The sequence below is a fragment of the Nicotiana tabacum genome, chromosome 2 (assembly GCF_000715075.1).
Source record: "Nicotiana tabacum cultivar K326 chromosome 2, ASM71507v2, whole genome shotgun sequence".
In the NCBI taxonomy this organism is placed as follows: Eukaryota; Viridiplantae; Streptophyta; class Magnoliopsida; order Solanales; family Solanaceae; genus Nicotiana; species Nicotiana tabacum.
This window is the reverse complement of record NC_134081.1, coordinates 97,699,899-97,717,343: the sequence shown is the minus strand read 5'-3', so window position 1 is coordinate 97,717,343 and position 17,445 is coordinate 97,699,899. Positions and strand designations below refer to the sequence as shown.

At 38.2% G+C, this 17,445-nt stretch overlaps 1 protein-coding gene across 1 annotated transcript; it reads left to right on the top strand.

Annotated features, from left to right (window-relative positions):
• Positions 1-9,169: 9,169 nt before the first annotated feature.
• LOC107811754 (protein trichome birefringence-like 43) lies at positions 9,170-11,202 on the top strand. The gene is made up of 5 exons (XM_016636745.2): positions 9,170-9,497; positions 9,594-9,765; positions 10,120-10,295; positions 10,385-10,543; positions 10,639-11,202. Exons 1-5 carry the CDS (start codon positions 9,205-9,207, stop codon positions 10,886-10,888), a joined length of 1,050 nt encoding a protein of 349 aa, XP_016492231.2. The 5' UTR covers positions 9,170-9,204; the 3' UTR covers positions 10,889-11,202.
• Positions 11,203-17,445: the final 6,243 nt, after the last annotated feature.

The following is a 17,445-nucleotide window of genomic DNA, read 5'->3' as shown; positions in this document are numbered from 1 at the left end:
ATGTCATTTTATTTTACTACATTGATAAATATTTTACCATGCCATTATTATATTCCAGTAGGGCCTCACCTGACCTCGTCACTACTCTACTGAGGTTAGGCTTGACACTTACTGAGTACTGCTGTGGTGTACTCATACTACGCTTCTGCACATCTTTTTGTGCAGATCCAGGTACATTTTACCAGCCTAGACGTCATTGAGTTACCTGCGCACGGAGACTTCGAGGTATATCTGCCAGCGTCCGCAGACTCCGGAGTCCCCTTCTATCATTTTATGTTGCTTCCTTATATTTTATCTAGACCTTGACATATAGAGACATTGAGAATAAATTCTTAGAAGCTTGTGACTTATTTCTACCGGGTTTTGGGAGTTGAAATTATTTGAATTGTAGTTTATTTATTTCAGATATTTATTATTATTCCGCATTGATAGTCTTACCTAGTCTTAGAGACTAGGTGCCATCACGACATCCTACGAAGAAAATTTAGGGTCGTGACAACACACCACTCTGGATCGGGCCGAACGACCTCGGCACAATCGTGCGTTATATCACTAGTAGTTCAAATATTCACGAGATAAACCTTTCGCTAATGCCCACAAATATTTATGGTATTTCTTATTTATTTGATACTGACACTTGACATCTTTCTGATCTCTTAAGATAGAATAAAAGATTCGAAGGATTTATGTTTTAAAAGAGGAAATCGGAAAAATTATGAGATTTCAGATTTACTCCACTATTGTTGTGCACTTCATATTTGTTATGAATTATCGTATCACTTATTTATATGGACCACTAGTAAGTGTCGATGTCGACCCCTCGTCACTATTTCTCCGGGGTTAGGCTGGATAATTACTGGGTACGCGTTGATTTACGTACTCATGCTGCACTTATGCACTAAATGTGCAGGATATGAGAGGTCGCTTGGTGATCATCTTGGCGCGTAGGCGCACCTGCTGGGAAGACTTTATGTGAGTTGCAAATCTTGGTTACGCACCGTAATCCACCGAGTCTCCATTGCATCATTAATTTTACCCTATCTTATTACCTCTGGGACAGATATGTATTATTATTGTACTCCTTAGAAAAATGCTCATGTACTTGTGACACCCAGTTTTGGGAGTTTTTCTTGGTTGTTGTTATCATAGATCAAGTAATTATCACTATTTATTCTGTAAATTATATTTTATACTGTTAAATTATTGGTAATTAGAAATTCCAAGGTAATAAAATGCATGAATAAATTGATAAATCAACATTGGCTTGCCTGACGGCGGCGTTAGGCGCCATCACGACCTATAGTGGATTTTGGGTCGTGACACGCTTGACTATCACAATATAGAGTCATGGGACCTTGAGAGTTCTTTTTAATATCCAAATGCTCAAAGAATCTCTTCAACCAAACAACTTCTTGTACTGCAGACGCACAAGCCACGAACTCAGCTTCCATCGTTAAAAGGGTTGTACATGTTTGTTTCTTACTTTTCCATGATATAGCACCACCACTAAGTAAGAAGGCATAACCAGATGTTGATTTTCTATCATTCCGGTTACCAGCCCAATCAACATCTGTATATCCTCTCAAGTATAAATCATTTCTACTATAACATAGTGAATAATCTGCAGTTCCCTTCAGGTATCTGAAAATTCTCTTCACAACTTTCCAATGATCTCTTCCAGGATTGGATTGATACCTGCTAACCAGGCCTAAGGCATAACAAATGTCTGGGCGAGTACACATCATAGCGTACATCAAGCTCCCGACAACACTTGAATACGGAACTCGAAACATATCTTCCTTTTTATTTTTAGTCTTGGGACACATTTCAAGGCTTAAAGTTTCACATCTCGCTATAGGAGTATCCATGGATTTGCAACTAGTCATGCAAAAATACTCCAAATTTTTTTTTATATAAGTTTCTTGAGATAGACTCAATAACTTTTTGGAACGGTCTCTTTGGATCTTAACTCCAAAGATATAATCTGCCCCACCCATATCTTTCATGTCAAATGACTTTGAAAGCCATGACTTAATAGTTTTCAAATACTCGAAATTGTTTCTAGACAATAAAATATCATCCATGTAAAGAGAAAGAATTACAAACATCCCATTGGACATCTTCACATAAATGCAATGGTCTTCACTGATCATGGTGAAATCATACGAGATCACCTCCTTGTGAAATCTCAAATACCATTGCCTTGAAGATTGCTTCAGGCCAAAAATAGATCTTTTTAATTTACAGACCTTCTTTTTTGGCCTTTAACGATGAAGCCTATAGGTTGTTCTATGTAGATTTCTTCATTTAGTTCTCCATTGAGAAAAGTTGTCTTCACGTCCATTTGACGTAATTCCAAATCTAAACGTGCAACAATAGCCAAAAGTAAGCGAATTGAGGTAAATTTCACAACTGGTGAAAATGTTTCCTATAATCTATTCCAGCTTCTTGAATAAATCCTTTTGCCACCAATCGTGCCTTGTATCTTTCTATTGACCTATCCACTTTGCGTTTAACTTTTAGAACCTATTTGTTCCCAATGGCTCTTCGTCCAAGAGGAAGGTCAAATAGATCCCAGACTTTGTTGGTTTTCATGGACTTTAATTCTTCTTTCATTGCGTTCATCCACTCATATTTTTCAGGGCTCGATAAAGCCTCAATCACAGACTTTGGCTCATCCATTTCTATGGGAGACACCAAAAAAATGTAATCTTTAATCTCATAAGCACGTTTGGGTATATTTTTCCTGGTACACTTTCGTAGTTGAAATTCAGATTCGTCAGAAGGATTTTGGGATTGAGAACCCCCACTCCCACTCATATCAAGAACAAGATCCTGATCAATTTGATTATCAAATGTGTCAGAAGACACTTGATGACTATCTGAGTTCAACATTTCATAAAGAGGCTCTCCATTCCTTACCTCGCCCTTCTTTGGAAAATCATTTTCCAAAAATATGACATCTCATGATTTAATCTCAGTAACACTTCCGCCCTCTAATTCGCCAATAAACACATACCCTTTGGAGTGTTCTGAATATCTTATAAAGATATATTTCTTGCCTTTTGGACCTAATTTTATAAACTTGCTAAAAGAATCTTTTACATATGCAGCACAACCCCAAGGTCGTAAATTATTCAAGTTTGGTTTATGACCAGTCCATAGTTCATAAGGGGTGGAAGAAACTGATTTAGAAGGCACTTTGTTCAATATGTATGCTGCAATCAATAACACATCTCCCCAAAAGGAGATAGGTAAATTTGCTTGTGCTATCATGGACCTTATCATATCCAACAGTGTTCTATTCCTTCTTTCTACTACACCATTTTGTTGAGGTGTGTAAAGAATAGTTAACTGTTCGGCGATGCCCTTTTTATTATACAATTTTTCAAACTGATTTGATAGATATTCACGCCCTCTATCGGTTCTTAAGGTCTTAATCCTTTTATCTAATTGATTCTCAACTTCATTCAAATATTTCTTAAAGGATTCTAGTGCTTCAAATTTATGAGAAATCAAATAGACTTAACCAAAGCGCTTGAAATCGTCAATAAATGTAATAAAATATAAAGCACAAGACCTAGCCCTCACATTTATTGGACCACAAATATTAGAATGGATTAATTGAAATGGAAAATCAGCTCTCTTAGCCTTTTTAAATAGTTTACGTGTAATCTTTCCGGCAAGACAATTTTCACAAGTTGGCAGTTCAATTTTAGAGAAATAACCTAAATGTCCTTCCTTAGCCAATCTATTCATTCGATCCTGATCTATGTAACCTAATCTTGTATGCCATGCAATAACATTAACACCATTATTACTAAAATAACATGCCACAACACAACGGTCAACATAATATAAGTAGAAGGATTACAATCTAACATAATAAAACCATCATAACGATGTCCAAAACCATAAAAAAAAATATTGTATTGAGTAATTCTAAGACCATTGCGACTAAAGTTCAAATTGAAATATAAATCTAGAAGAACAGATACATAGACTAAGTTTTGTCGAATATCTGGAACCTATAGGACGTCATTCAACATCAATGATCGTCCATCACGCATGTCCATTCTGCAAGTGCCTATCCCTTTGACTTAAAGCTTTGCATTATTTCCCACATATACATGCTTTGATCCAGGTGGAGCTCGACGAAATTCTATAAACGCTTCTCTATCACGGCTCACATGGTCGGTGGCCCCTGAGTCTACAATCCATACAGGATAAGATTCAGTTAGTAAAACAGTGCTAGAAACATATATAGTACTAAGAGATACGTTTTGAATTGCTACCTTTTTCGGCTCAGTGCACTCACGAGCAAAATGCCCTAAAACTTGACAATTATAGCATTTCATCTTACTCTTGTCTTTCTTCTTGTAGAACCATTTTTCTTTCTTGGAATTTGGCTTGTTTCTTTTCTTGGAGGATCCTTCTCCGATCTCCTTACCCTTTCCGTTATTTTTCCAGTTTCTCTTGCGCTTGAAGCTTGATCTCTTTGTACTACTTGATTCTTCCACAAAGGCATTAGGTACAGCTTTAGCAGCACCAAGCCGCACGACTTCAAGCTCTACATGACGGGCAACATCAGCAAAAGTTTTAATGCTATTATTGTGAGTCAAGTTAGCCTTCAGATGCTCCCAATTATTGGGAAGAGGCCGAATCGCTGCTTGAACTTGTTGCTCATCAGAGAGAACATGACCAACACTTTTGAGTTGAGAAATCATGTTTGACATCATCGTTAGATGTTACTTGACACTATAATCATGACGTTTTTTGTATGTGTCAAACTTGATTGTCAACTGTCGAAGGAGAGTTACAATTATACCCCCATATGCCTCTCTTAAATGTGCCCACATGGCTTGAGAAGTAGGATATTTCTCACATTCATGGATGAGATCACCAGCAGCTGAAGTTACAATAATTCTATGTGGAGTGGAGCCTTTCTTTTTCCAAATATTGTAAGTTTTCAAATCCCTCCTATGTTGGGCAGTGTTACCCTCCTCTGGGTGACTTATAACATGGTTAATACCTTCAAGAGCATCTTGTTCTTCGAGTACATACCACATTTTATGACTCCAAATGTCGTAATTTTCACCACTCAGTTTGTCACCCTTGTTCAAGTCAGCAATGATACTTTTCGATGCCATGTCTTTTATTAGAGACAATATTACAAGTTTAACTCATCAATATATACTTCAGACAATTTATACATGTGATTACACACTCAAGTAAATTAATTATAATATTGATTTTACATTTAGTATAGAATCAAAAGGTCACTACGTTTCCATTCATCATCTATATCTAAATATTTTAATTAATATTAAAATCACTACTTTGTGTGTACTTCATTTCAAGTCTCAATCCCATTACAAAATAAAATAATAAATAATATATGTAACTGGTGAGACAAATAACACAATTTAAATTTCATTAAGATAAAACGCACAATAACAATTTACATGTTTGCTAGGACATACATGTACCAATCGAACACTAACTCTTGCACATATACGCTAAAAGGTTGCACTAGGCCAAATACTATGATAAATCTCAGTTAAAATTTTACTCCAAGGCTCTCGAAGAGAGTCCGTTAAAATAGCTAATGCTTCCCAATTAGTAATTTCTAAGTAATTAGCCAATTCTGCTCTTTTTAACCTAAAAAGGCGTACATGTTCAGGAATGGAAGCATCAGGTCCCATTTTAAATTTCTTAAACTCCCTAAATTTCTTTTCTCCTTCCCTTCGTTCAACCCTCTGATCACTTAACTCATTTTGCCTCGCCCTTGAGACATTCGTGATGACTTCAGGCTTCGAGTCTGAATCATTATAGAAAAAAGTCTTGCGACGACGTATCCTTCTAGGTTGTCCCCTTTCTTGACATCGAGAACTCCCACTTGGAGTAATTCAAACTTGTCCCTGTTCAGCCATATCTGAAATAGGACCAAGAAAATAATAAGAATGGCTACAACCATTCAACGTGACAACATATATCACAATTACTCGTAGAAGGATATCAATTTGAGGGATTAGAACTAAACTAATTTTCAACATTATGAAACAGTGAGCTAAAATTTAGACCAAATATCTATACATTATTACAGACCAAGTAAGAAAAGCAGAAAGCACGCATGCCGAGGAAACTAGTAAAACCACATATAACTATGCTTCGTAACTATTCAATTTTTTAATGTATAACTATCCAATAAATCAATACATAACACTGCACATACCTCATACCTCATTATGTGCATAAAAATTGACAAGTGTCCAATTTAATCAAAAGAAGAAATTCGTCCTTTCTATCCTTGCAATTTGGGATTAAACAATAAATATCCATCTAGGTTAAAGCTATTTTTCTCTATAATGTATGGCCATTGTTGCATTTCTTAAGACATAGTAATAGTATGACTTTTGAACATGATAATGCAACGATGCAGTAAGTAGATAAAATTATTTTGATGACCTAACTCATATATACAGTATCATTCAATGGCTATAAAGAAACGAAAATCTTTTAATCAATTATCATGCATCATCATGTCATCACTACAAAAACAACTTTAAAAGTCATTAAAATAGGCAAACATAATTCTATCCGTTTTGGTTCACCAGTTGCCTTCTGTGAAATAGAACTTAGTCTTTTGAGTTTTAAGAAATTTGTTCATGGTCCTTTCCTAACGTTTGATCTATAAAAAAAATTACCAAATCCCTTATACCACTTTCTTTTTTTTTTAAATGAATATTTAGAAGGCCACAATTTCATCTTCTTTCTGGAATCTAACACCAAGACCATAACAATTAAATTCTCTTTGACACGTGGGAGGAAATAACTGATTGTTAATTGTGGTTAAAGTGAAAAAATTAAATTGGGTAGGACTAAGGACCTACTATCATTGCTTTCGCTGAAACACACACAAAAAAAAGAAAGACTTTTCCGCCATAGACAATGATAATAAATTACTTCATTCAACTATGTATTCAAAACAGAATACACCATACATTGCTCTGATATCATTGTTAGATAATAACGGGGCGAGAACAACGAGTTGTGTACCTTATTGACGCAGCGAAAACCTTTGAACTCACCACCAAAAGAATCGCCCACATCAACCTTTGAATCACTAGGAAATAAAGTTAATCTTTCACCAATTAGATGCCCTAACTTGTGTGTATTTTTTTTTATAGAAAGAATTAGTCAGAGAGAAAAGTCCACGCTTGAAAGTTTTGTGTTTTCTCCTTAACATAAATAAGCAGAGTAATATCGGTTAAGGAAGATAACCCATCACTCCTTTTTGCACGTTCACTTTAATGAGAGTTTGTGATTTAGTGGTAACTTCCCTTAACCTCTCTCATTTATCTCTCTTAACCGTGTCGGGTCGAGTCAGCCCACATGGAGCGACCCATGACCCAACATTGTATGAACACACTACATCTACGTGCCCTCTATGCTCCTTTTGACATATCTACTCTTTCCCTAATTTCGCTTTGAATCTGTTGTATAATGAGTTCCTTACTCACACTGAAGCCTCTAAAAAAATTCTAGTTCCTCGCTATCCATATATGATAAGCAACAACCCCAAGTACAGCAGGAAAGACTTCTTTTTGAAATAGTTTCCAATGTTTGCTCCTGATTCTCATAATGCTTTGCATAATATCCCTCTCAAAATGCCTAGCTAGTCCAATCCAGCTCGATATAACTCCCCAAATTGCAGTAGACCATGCACAAACAACAAACAGAAGTTGTATTGTTTCTATCTCACTAATGTCACACAAGCAGCAAGTTGAATCTTCGCATGCAATTCCCATCTCAAGCATTCTCTCCTTAGTGAGCATTTTCCTCTGTCCGGCTAGTCACAATATAAAGCTATGTTTTGGCATTAATACTCTATTCCATATCAAGTCTGATCCTACCATAATAGGTCATACACCCCGCAGAGCCAAGTAGCTAAGTGAGACGGAGTATTGTCCATTACCACTCAAAGAGTATTTTCCATTAGTGTCCCTCTCTTTTTACTTTGTGTAACTTTTTCCAGTACATTCTGCAGGTGGAGTGTGATCCCAAACATGAGTATTGTTTCTCGTATAGACCCCATGTACCCACTTAACCCATAGTTTATATATCCTCTTTTTTCAGCCAAAAGCCACATTAGCAGCTAACTTGATGTAGGAAAATCGTGAGGTAATAGAGTTTTAAGGATTGCAACATTGTGAAGAAAACGTTATGTAACACGAAATCTTTTTTAAAACTAGAGAACATTGGGTGGAACATTTTAATTGGTGGAAACGAGAAAAACGAAAGCACGAAATGCGTACTTATGCTTAAGACAATGTAAAACGTTAACTTGTCTTTTTTTTTTAAAATAAAAAAAAAATCAATTTGCTAAAGTGATAACTAGTATTTGGAACGAAGAGACTAATATTTGTTACTCCATGATGCATTTCAAATCCAAAAATAATGTTCATTGACATCCGATCGAGAAATGCCCTCAACTGCATATCAGATGAAGTTAGTACAATGAGCATCTCTTGCCAATAATATTTAGACAATAATCAATTTTCTTTTGGCTATGTTGAAAGAGGGAAAATTTTCGAACATTTGGATGGAAATGCTTAGAAGCTGCTTTAAGCCATGAAGTAATTGGGTTCAACCGAACCCCCTTTGCCCGAAAATTATACTAAGGTCAAATTTTTTTCATATATATATATATTAGATGTTAATCTCTTTAGCTTCTTCGCGTGTTTACTTTTTTTACTTTTTTTTAATTCTCTTAGTGAAAATCCTGCTTCCGCCACTACATGGAGAGACCTTTGCATGAACTAGGTGAAATGAATATAGGAGAAGAAAGTAACTCAAATTTATTAGCAATAACTAGGATATATTATTAGTAATGCGAATCAATTAATGACACTGAAAAGATTTCTAATCAAGTCGTCAGTATCCATTGAATAGATAGAACACAAATCAATAAGTTGGAAATAGCATGTGAAAAATGTTTAGCCAAGAGGAGAAATTAAGGATTTCAATAAGCTACCAATTCATAAGAACATAAAAATGGACACATGCATGTAATTCATTTCAAAAGTTCATTTAATGCATTTCATCTTCACCTATATATTGCACACATAGAAAAGAAAACAGAGCTCCTCCATTTTACTACATCAAATACAGATATTATAAAAAAGACTTAGGAGTTTTCTAATGGCTGTTTGTTATTCTGTATCTGCCATTGCTATTGTGTCAACATTTTTAACTATCTTTTCACTTTCTCTTTTCTTGAATTCGAATACCAAGCTCTTCAATGAGGTAAGCTTATTAGGAACAAACGAATGTGATATTTACAAAGGGAGTTGGGTTTTTGATGACTCGTATCCCCTCTATAATTCATCCACGTGTCCCTTCATTGGGGACACAAGGGATTGCCAAAAGAATGGACGACTAGATAAAGAATATTTAAAATATAGATGGCAGCCCTATGGATGTAATTTGCCAAGGTATAAGTTTCCTTATCCTTTGTTTGGTCACTAAATTAAAAGAGTTCGATCGATATTTTTCAATTAATATTTGATCTTTTTTCTTTTCCCTTGTAGATTTAATGGAACCGAATTATTGTTAAAATACAAAGGGAAGCGAATCATGTTTGTTGGAGATTCACTAGGTCAAAATCAGTGGTATTCCCTTGCTTCTATGCTTCATGTATCACAACCACAAGCCAAGTATATCGTTGATAGAAATGGAAGGCATTATACATTCACCATTCCGGTAAGCCACATTATTTTGAGTTTATATTTTATTTATACTAACATTATTGTAAATAATATTTTACTGATCACCCAAAAGATAATTACATATAAGTAGGATTAATTAGTAACCTAAAAATAAGACAGATTACATGTTATACAAGGGATTAAAACACATTGATAGTGTACAAGTTTTTTACGCTGTTAGTTTATATAAGTTAAATTAATTTTTTCATGTTTTATTCATTTCTGTCACAAAATCTCTAGCAAACAGCTGAAAAGGAAGGTTTTGTCGGAAGTTCATTCTTTTTTTGTTCTTCACTGAGACATGATTTTTATGAATATATGAGTTGATAGGATATTGGTGAAATTGTAGGAATACAATATTTGGTTACTATATCTTGGGAATCCTCTCATTGTTGACATTGCCACGAATAAAGGCTCAAGAGTACTGAAGATTGATTCCATTAGTTCGGGAAATGTCTGGAAACAAATGGATGTGTTGGTGTTTGATACATGGCATTGGTGGAATCGCACAGGAACTAGACAAACGTGAGATTCATTGAATAAATTTTCCAATTATATTTAGTATGTTTATATGCACTACTAATTATTCATAATTAATACAAGATTTGTTGCAGTTGGAATATCATTCAAGAAGGGAATACAACGTACAAAGATATGGACAGATTAGAACTTTACGAGAAAGCAATAAATACATGGGCAAAATGGGCTGATTCTAATCTTAACTCCACAAAAACAAAAGCCTTCTTTCAAGGAGTTTCTCCTGACCATAAGGAGTAACTATCATTTTTCCTCTCTAACTAGTTTGTTCTTTTCTTTACTGATGACAATTAATATCTTGAAATTAAAATCTGTTATTGATTATACTCAGATGTGAAGGAAAAACAAGACCACTGCAAAGTATAGGAGGTTTATATCCAGGACAAATAGAACTGGAGAATGCTTTGAAAACTATGTCAAACTCAATTGTTCGTTTGATCAACATAACGAGCTTGTCACAGTATAGAGCAGACGGTCATCAATCCGTCTATAGTTATAATCATATGGACTGCCTCCACTGGTGTCTACCTGGTGTCCCTGATACTTGGAATCAACTCCTTTATCACCTTCTTATTTCCTAGTTTTAGTATATTTTGCTTTGTTTTAATATATTTTTGTTTAAACTTCGCTTGAAAATTTACACAAAATTATAGTCCCTTTAAACCTGGGAAATGAATTTTGGCAATTCTGAGTATCTTTTCGTCTAACTTTTCTACTACCTCTAAGAGGAAAAGCAAGTTCACCTGATACTTAATGATCATATTATACGTTCAAGACTATAGCTCTTACTTTTAATTTGATGAAATTTAGCTAGCTATAGCAAGGACCATATGTAGGCTGTCCTGTATTAATATGCTCATCTTTATATGTTAAATAAAATGAGGGGTTTACTGTATTTTTTGACATAGAAATGAAAGATGTATTGTATTTTATTTTTCTTGAGTGATAGCATGTCTAACTAGTAAAGACTTGTTCGACTAGGAACTCTACATAAACATGTTTCAATTTCATTATTCACTATGTGTATACGAGTGAAACCGGGTCCATGGGACGCCCTGATTTCCAATAAGGTAAATCGAGAGAGACGTGATGATAAGGAACCGGAATCAAGGCAAGGGTCTCATCGAGCCAGGGTCCGGGGGCACAACGCCCGCCCTCGGAAATGTCGGGGCCATGACCCCGGGATCGGTCCAAATCCCAAAAGACTTCAGAGAGCATTATCGGACAACCGAGCACGATCAACAGAAGGCCGTGATATCCGTGACCAGCCAGGTATAACGACGTGAATCTCGGCACGTACCAGCGGAAATCCGGTGATTAGTTAAACAAAATATTTTTACCTTTTATAGAATTGTACCTAGGGTAGGACTCCCCTACAATATAAAGGGGGTCTGATTATTCATTAACAACACGGTAACACGTATATCAAGGAAATATACTATTATTTTCTTTGTTATTCAAAGTTCTTATTCTTGTTCATTAGTGCTTGGTCATTGTGAATCCGGGATCGAGGACAGATATGTCATTAAGGATGTTGTTAAGTCAAGAATCACCCTCCTCAAGTGGTTTGATAATTTATTGTCTCCTTTATTTGTTTAATCTAGCGATATTTACCGTTTGTATTGAATTAATCCACGTATCCTTAAAATCACTTACAAATTTAATTGTTATTCATTTTTTAGAGTAAACAGTTTGGCGCCCATCGTGGGGCTAAGGATAATAGTGGCAATTTGATACAAATTTCAATAACACACCTTATTTTTCACTTGTTCTTTGAAATCTTTAATTTTAGGTCAAAGCTTAAATTGACGAACTCCCAATATGCCCCTTTGAATGTGGATACTGAGTCTGGGCACCATGGCGAGAACAACAATGTGGTACCCACTAACGAGGTGCCCCCTGAGTTCCGACCGCGGACTCGATCGACGCTAACTCACATATGGCCATCAATGCAAACTTGCCTACCGATCCTGAGAACAGCATCTGTGGGGGAGTCCGATCGGTAGCCCAAAATGCACATGACGGTGAAGGCGATGGGATAAACTTACGAGCAATCTTTGAAATATTGCAGGCTCAACAAGCAGCAATAGCCCAGTTGCAGAACCATAGCCGCACCCCCAGCAGAGTCGAGCCCGAACCATCCCATGAAAATGCTCACAGAAATGAACCAATCGTAGAAAGGCTGAGTGAAGCTAAACCCGAGACCAACCCCGAGATTATAAAGATTCTTGAGGAACTGACAAAGCGGGAGGAATCAGGAGAAAAGAAAATCGAAGCCAATGACAAAAAAGTAGAAACCTATAATTCCAAGGTCGACCAAATCCCAGGAGCACCACCGATATTGAAGGGCCTGGATTCCAAGAAGTTTGTTCAAAAACTTTTCCCTCCGAGCGCAACTCCAAAGATGATCCCAAAGAAGTTCTGCATGCCCGAAATTCCTAAGTACAACAGAACAACCTCCTACACGTGCGCCATCAAGGGGAACGACTTGGAAGATGATAAGATCGAGTCTGTCCTGCTGAAAACGTTAAGAGAGACCTTGTCAAAGGGAGCTATGATATGGTATCACAACTTACCCCCTAATTCTATTGACTCGTTAGCTATTCTTGCAGACGCCTTCATGAAAGCACACGCCGGGGCCATCAAAGTCGAGACCGGGAAGTCAGACCTTTTCAAAGTGAATCAAAGAGATAATGAGATGCTCAGGGAATTCGTGTACCGATTTCAAATAGATTGAATGGACCTGCCTCCGGTCGCGGATAATTGGTCCATTCAAGCCTTCACCGAAGGACTCAATGCTCAAAGCGCATTGGCTTCACAGCGGTTGAAGAAAAATCTGATAGAATATCCAGCGGTAACTTGGGCCGACGTCTATAACCAGTACCAATCAAAAATCAGGTTCGAAGATGATCAGCTTGGGGGCCCTTCTGTTTATCCCGTCAGAGCAAGTGACAGATCCAAAAGAGACATTGATTGTGAACCAAGATAAAAAAGAGACCGATATCAACCATATAATAGAGATCGAAGAGGTAATGGGCCTGGATGAAACCTTGTGAGAAGTGAAAGAAGAAGCTACCGAGGTCAAAAATAATCGGAGACTCATGAGCAAAAGCTGTTTTGACAGACCCAGCAGGCCTAAGGAAACGTCGAGGTTATCGGAGTACAACTTCAATGTCGATGCCGCTGCCACCGTATCTTCCATCGGATGCATCAAAGACACCAAGTGGCCTTGATCTTTATAGTCTGATCCTGCCTAAAGGGAACCCAACCTAATGTGTAAATATCATGACACTCACGGCTACAGAATTGAAGACTGCTGACAACTGAGAGAGAAAGTAGCTCGGTTATTCAACAACGGGCACCTCCGAGAGTTCCTGAGCGATCGAGCCAAAATTCATTTCAGGAATAGGGACTCCAATAAGCAGATCGAGTAAGAGGAACCTCATCACGTCATTAACATGATCATTGGTATGGTTGACATTCCCTAGGGGCCGATGTTAAAACGCACCAAAGTGTCCATCACAAAGGAAAAACGGAGTCGAGATTATGTGCCAGAAGGAAGCGTATCTTTCAACAACGTGGATGCTGAAGGCATCGTACAGCCACACAATGATGCACTGGTAATATCTGTACTCACAAAGAAATCTCGATTTAAGCGTGTGTTAATTGATCCATGTAGCTTGGCCAATATCATCAGATCGAGGGTCATTGAACAACTGGGTTTTTGAGACCAAATTGTGCCTACAGTCCGAGTTCTTAACGGATTCAACATGACATGTGAGACCATTAAAGGGGAGATAACCCTACCGATGAACACCGCCGAAACCTTTCAAGAAATAAAATTTTACGTGATCGAAGGAGACATGAGATACAATGGTCTGCTCGGGAGGCCAAGGATTCATAATATGAGGGTCGTACCCTCGACACTTCACTAGGTGATGAAATTCCTAATACCGGGAGGGATTAAAATGATTTACGGAGAGCAACCGGTCGCAAAAGAGATGTTCACAGTCGATGAGGTAGTCCCGATATCCGCACTCTCGATATCAAAGAACCTGAGTTCAGTCACCAAGGAAGAAACCAAATAGTAATCACCATTACCGGTCCCGACCGAGCCATAAAAGCAGGGGACGGGCGAGGATGATGACTACGGAGTTCACAGGTCTTTCATAGCCTCCGACGCTACCGATTCCACCAAATCAATGGTCGAAGATCTGGAACAAGTCATAATGATCAATCATCTTCCAGATCGGAAGGTATACCTGGGCACAGGGTTAAGTCCCGAGCTCAAGAAAAAACTCATTGAATTCCTTACAACTAACATAGATTGTTTTGCCTGGTCCCACCTGGACATGACAGGGATCCCGTTGGAAATAACTACTCACAAGTTGAGCCTGGATCCGAAGTTTCACCTGGTCAAACAGAAAAGAAGGCCTCAGTCCGAAGTCAAGCATGCATTCATCAAAGACGAGGTATATAAAATCCTTAAAATAGGATCCATTCAGAAAGATAAATACCCGGATTGGTTAGCAAACGTAGTAGAAGTCCCTAAAAGGGGTGTAAATTAAGAATGTGTGTAGACTATAAAGACTTGAACAAGGCATTCCCCAAGGACTCTTTTCCCTTGCCCAACATCGATCGCATGATCGATGCAACGGTCGGCCACGAGATCCTCAGCTTTCTCGATGCCTATTCTGGGTACAACCAAATTCGGATAGACCCGGGTGACCAGGAAAAAACATCTTTCATCACTACATACGACACCTACTAATATAATGTAATGCCACTCGGACTAAAAAATGATGATGCCACTTACCAACACCTTGTAAATCAGATGTTCGAAGAGCAAATAGGAAAATCAATGGAGTTTTATATTAACAACATGTTAGTTAAGTCCCTGCGAGCAGAGGACAATTTGAAACATTTGCAGGAAACCTTTAACATATTGAAAAAATACAATATGAAGCTGAACCCGGAGAAATGCGCATTCGGAGTCGGGTCCGGGAAATTCCTCGGATTCATGGTGTCCAACCGAGGAATCGAGATCAATCCCGATAAGATCAAGGCCGTAAAGGACACTATTGTGGTGGACAATATCAAGGTCGTTCAAAGGTTAACCGGGCGCATAGCCGCCTTGGGTTGATTCATTTCAAGGTCCTCCGATAAAAGCCATCGGTTCTTCTCATTATTGAAGAAGAAGAATAACTTCTCGTAGACCCCGGAGTGCCAACAAGCCTTGGAAGAACTCAAGTGGTACCTTTCGAGCACGCCTTTACTTCATACTCCGAAGGTAGACGAGCAACTATACACGTACTTAGCGGTATCCGAGATAGCGGTAAGTGGAGTCCTAGTCCGGGAAGAGGAAGGTACGAAATTCCCTATCTATTATGTTAGCAGGACTCTAGGCGAGGCCGAAATTAGGTATCATCACCTGGAAAAATTGGCACTCACTTTGCTAAGCGCCTCTAGGAAGCGTATCTTTCAACAACGTGGATGCTGAAGGCATCGTGCAACCACTCAATGATGCACTGGTAATATATGTACTCATAAATAAATCTCTAGTTAAGCGTGTGTTAATTTATCTAGGTAGCTTGGCCAATATCATCAGATCGAGGGTCATTGAACAGTTGGGTTTATGAGACCAAACTGTGCCTGCACTCCGAGTTCTTAACGGATTCAACATGGCATGTGAGACCACTAAAAGGGAGATAACCCTACTGGTGAACACCGCCGGAACCGTTCAAGAAACAAAGTTTTATGTGATCGAACGAGACATGAGATACAAAGATCTGTTCGGGAGGCCATGGATTCATAACATGAGGGTCGTACCATCGACACTTCACCAGGTGCTGAAATTCCTAAAACTGGGAGGGATTAAAATGATTTACGGAGAGCAACCGGCCGCAAAAGAGATGTTCACAGTCGATGAGGTAGTATGGATATCCGCACTCTCGACATCAAAGAACCTGAGTTCAGTCACCAAGGAAGAAACCACATAGTAATCACCAATACTGGTCCCGACCGAGCCATAAAAGTAGGGGACGAGCGAGGATGACGACTACGGAGTTCACAGGTCTTTAATAGCCCCCGACGATACTGATGGCACCAAATCAACAGTCGAAGAGCTGGATCAAGTCATATTGATCGAGCATCTGCCCGATCGGAAGGTATACCTGGACACTCGGTTATGTCCCGAGCTTAGGAAAAAACTCATTGAATTCCTTACAACTAACATAGATTATTTTGCCTGGTCCCACCTGGACATGACAAGGATCCCGTCGGAAATAACTACTCACAAGCTGAGCCTGGATCCGAAGTTCCACTTGGTCAAACAGAAAAGAAGGCCTCAATCTGAAGTCAAGCATGCATTCATCAAAGACGAGGTATTTAAACTCCTTAAAATAGGATCCATTCGGGAAGATAAGTACCTGGATTGGTTAGCAAACGTAGTAGAAATCCCTAAAAGGGGAATAAATTAAGAATGTGTGTAGACTATAAAGACTTGAACAAGGCATGCTCCAAGGACTCTTTTCCCTTGCCCAACATCGATCGCATGAACGATGCAACGGTCGGTCACGAGATCCTCAGCTTTCTCGATGCCTATTCTGTGTACAACCAAATTCAGATGGACCTGGGTGACCAGGAAAAAACATCCTTCATCACTAAATACGGCACCTACTGATATAACGTAATGCCACTGGTACTAAAAACGCTGATGCCAGTTACCAACGCCTAGTAAATCAGATGTTCGAAGAGAAAATAGGAAACATTAATGGAGTTTTATATTAACAACGTGCTAGTTAAGTCCCTGCGAGTAGAGGACCATTTGAAACATTTGCACTAAACCTTCAACATATTGAAGAAATACAATATGAAGCTGAACCCGTAGAAATGCGCATTCGGAGTTGGGTTCGGGAAATTCCTCGGATTCATGGTGTCTAACCGAGGAATCGAGATCAATCCTGATAAGATCAAGGCCATAGAGGACACTATCATGATGGACAATATCAAGGTCGTTCAAAGGTTAACCGGGCACATAACCGCCTTGGGTCGATTCATTTCAAGGTCCTCCGATAAAAGCCATCGGCTCTTCTCATTATTGAATAAGAAGAATAACTTCTCGCGAACCCCGGAGTGC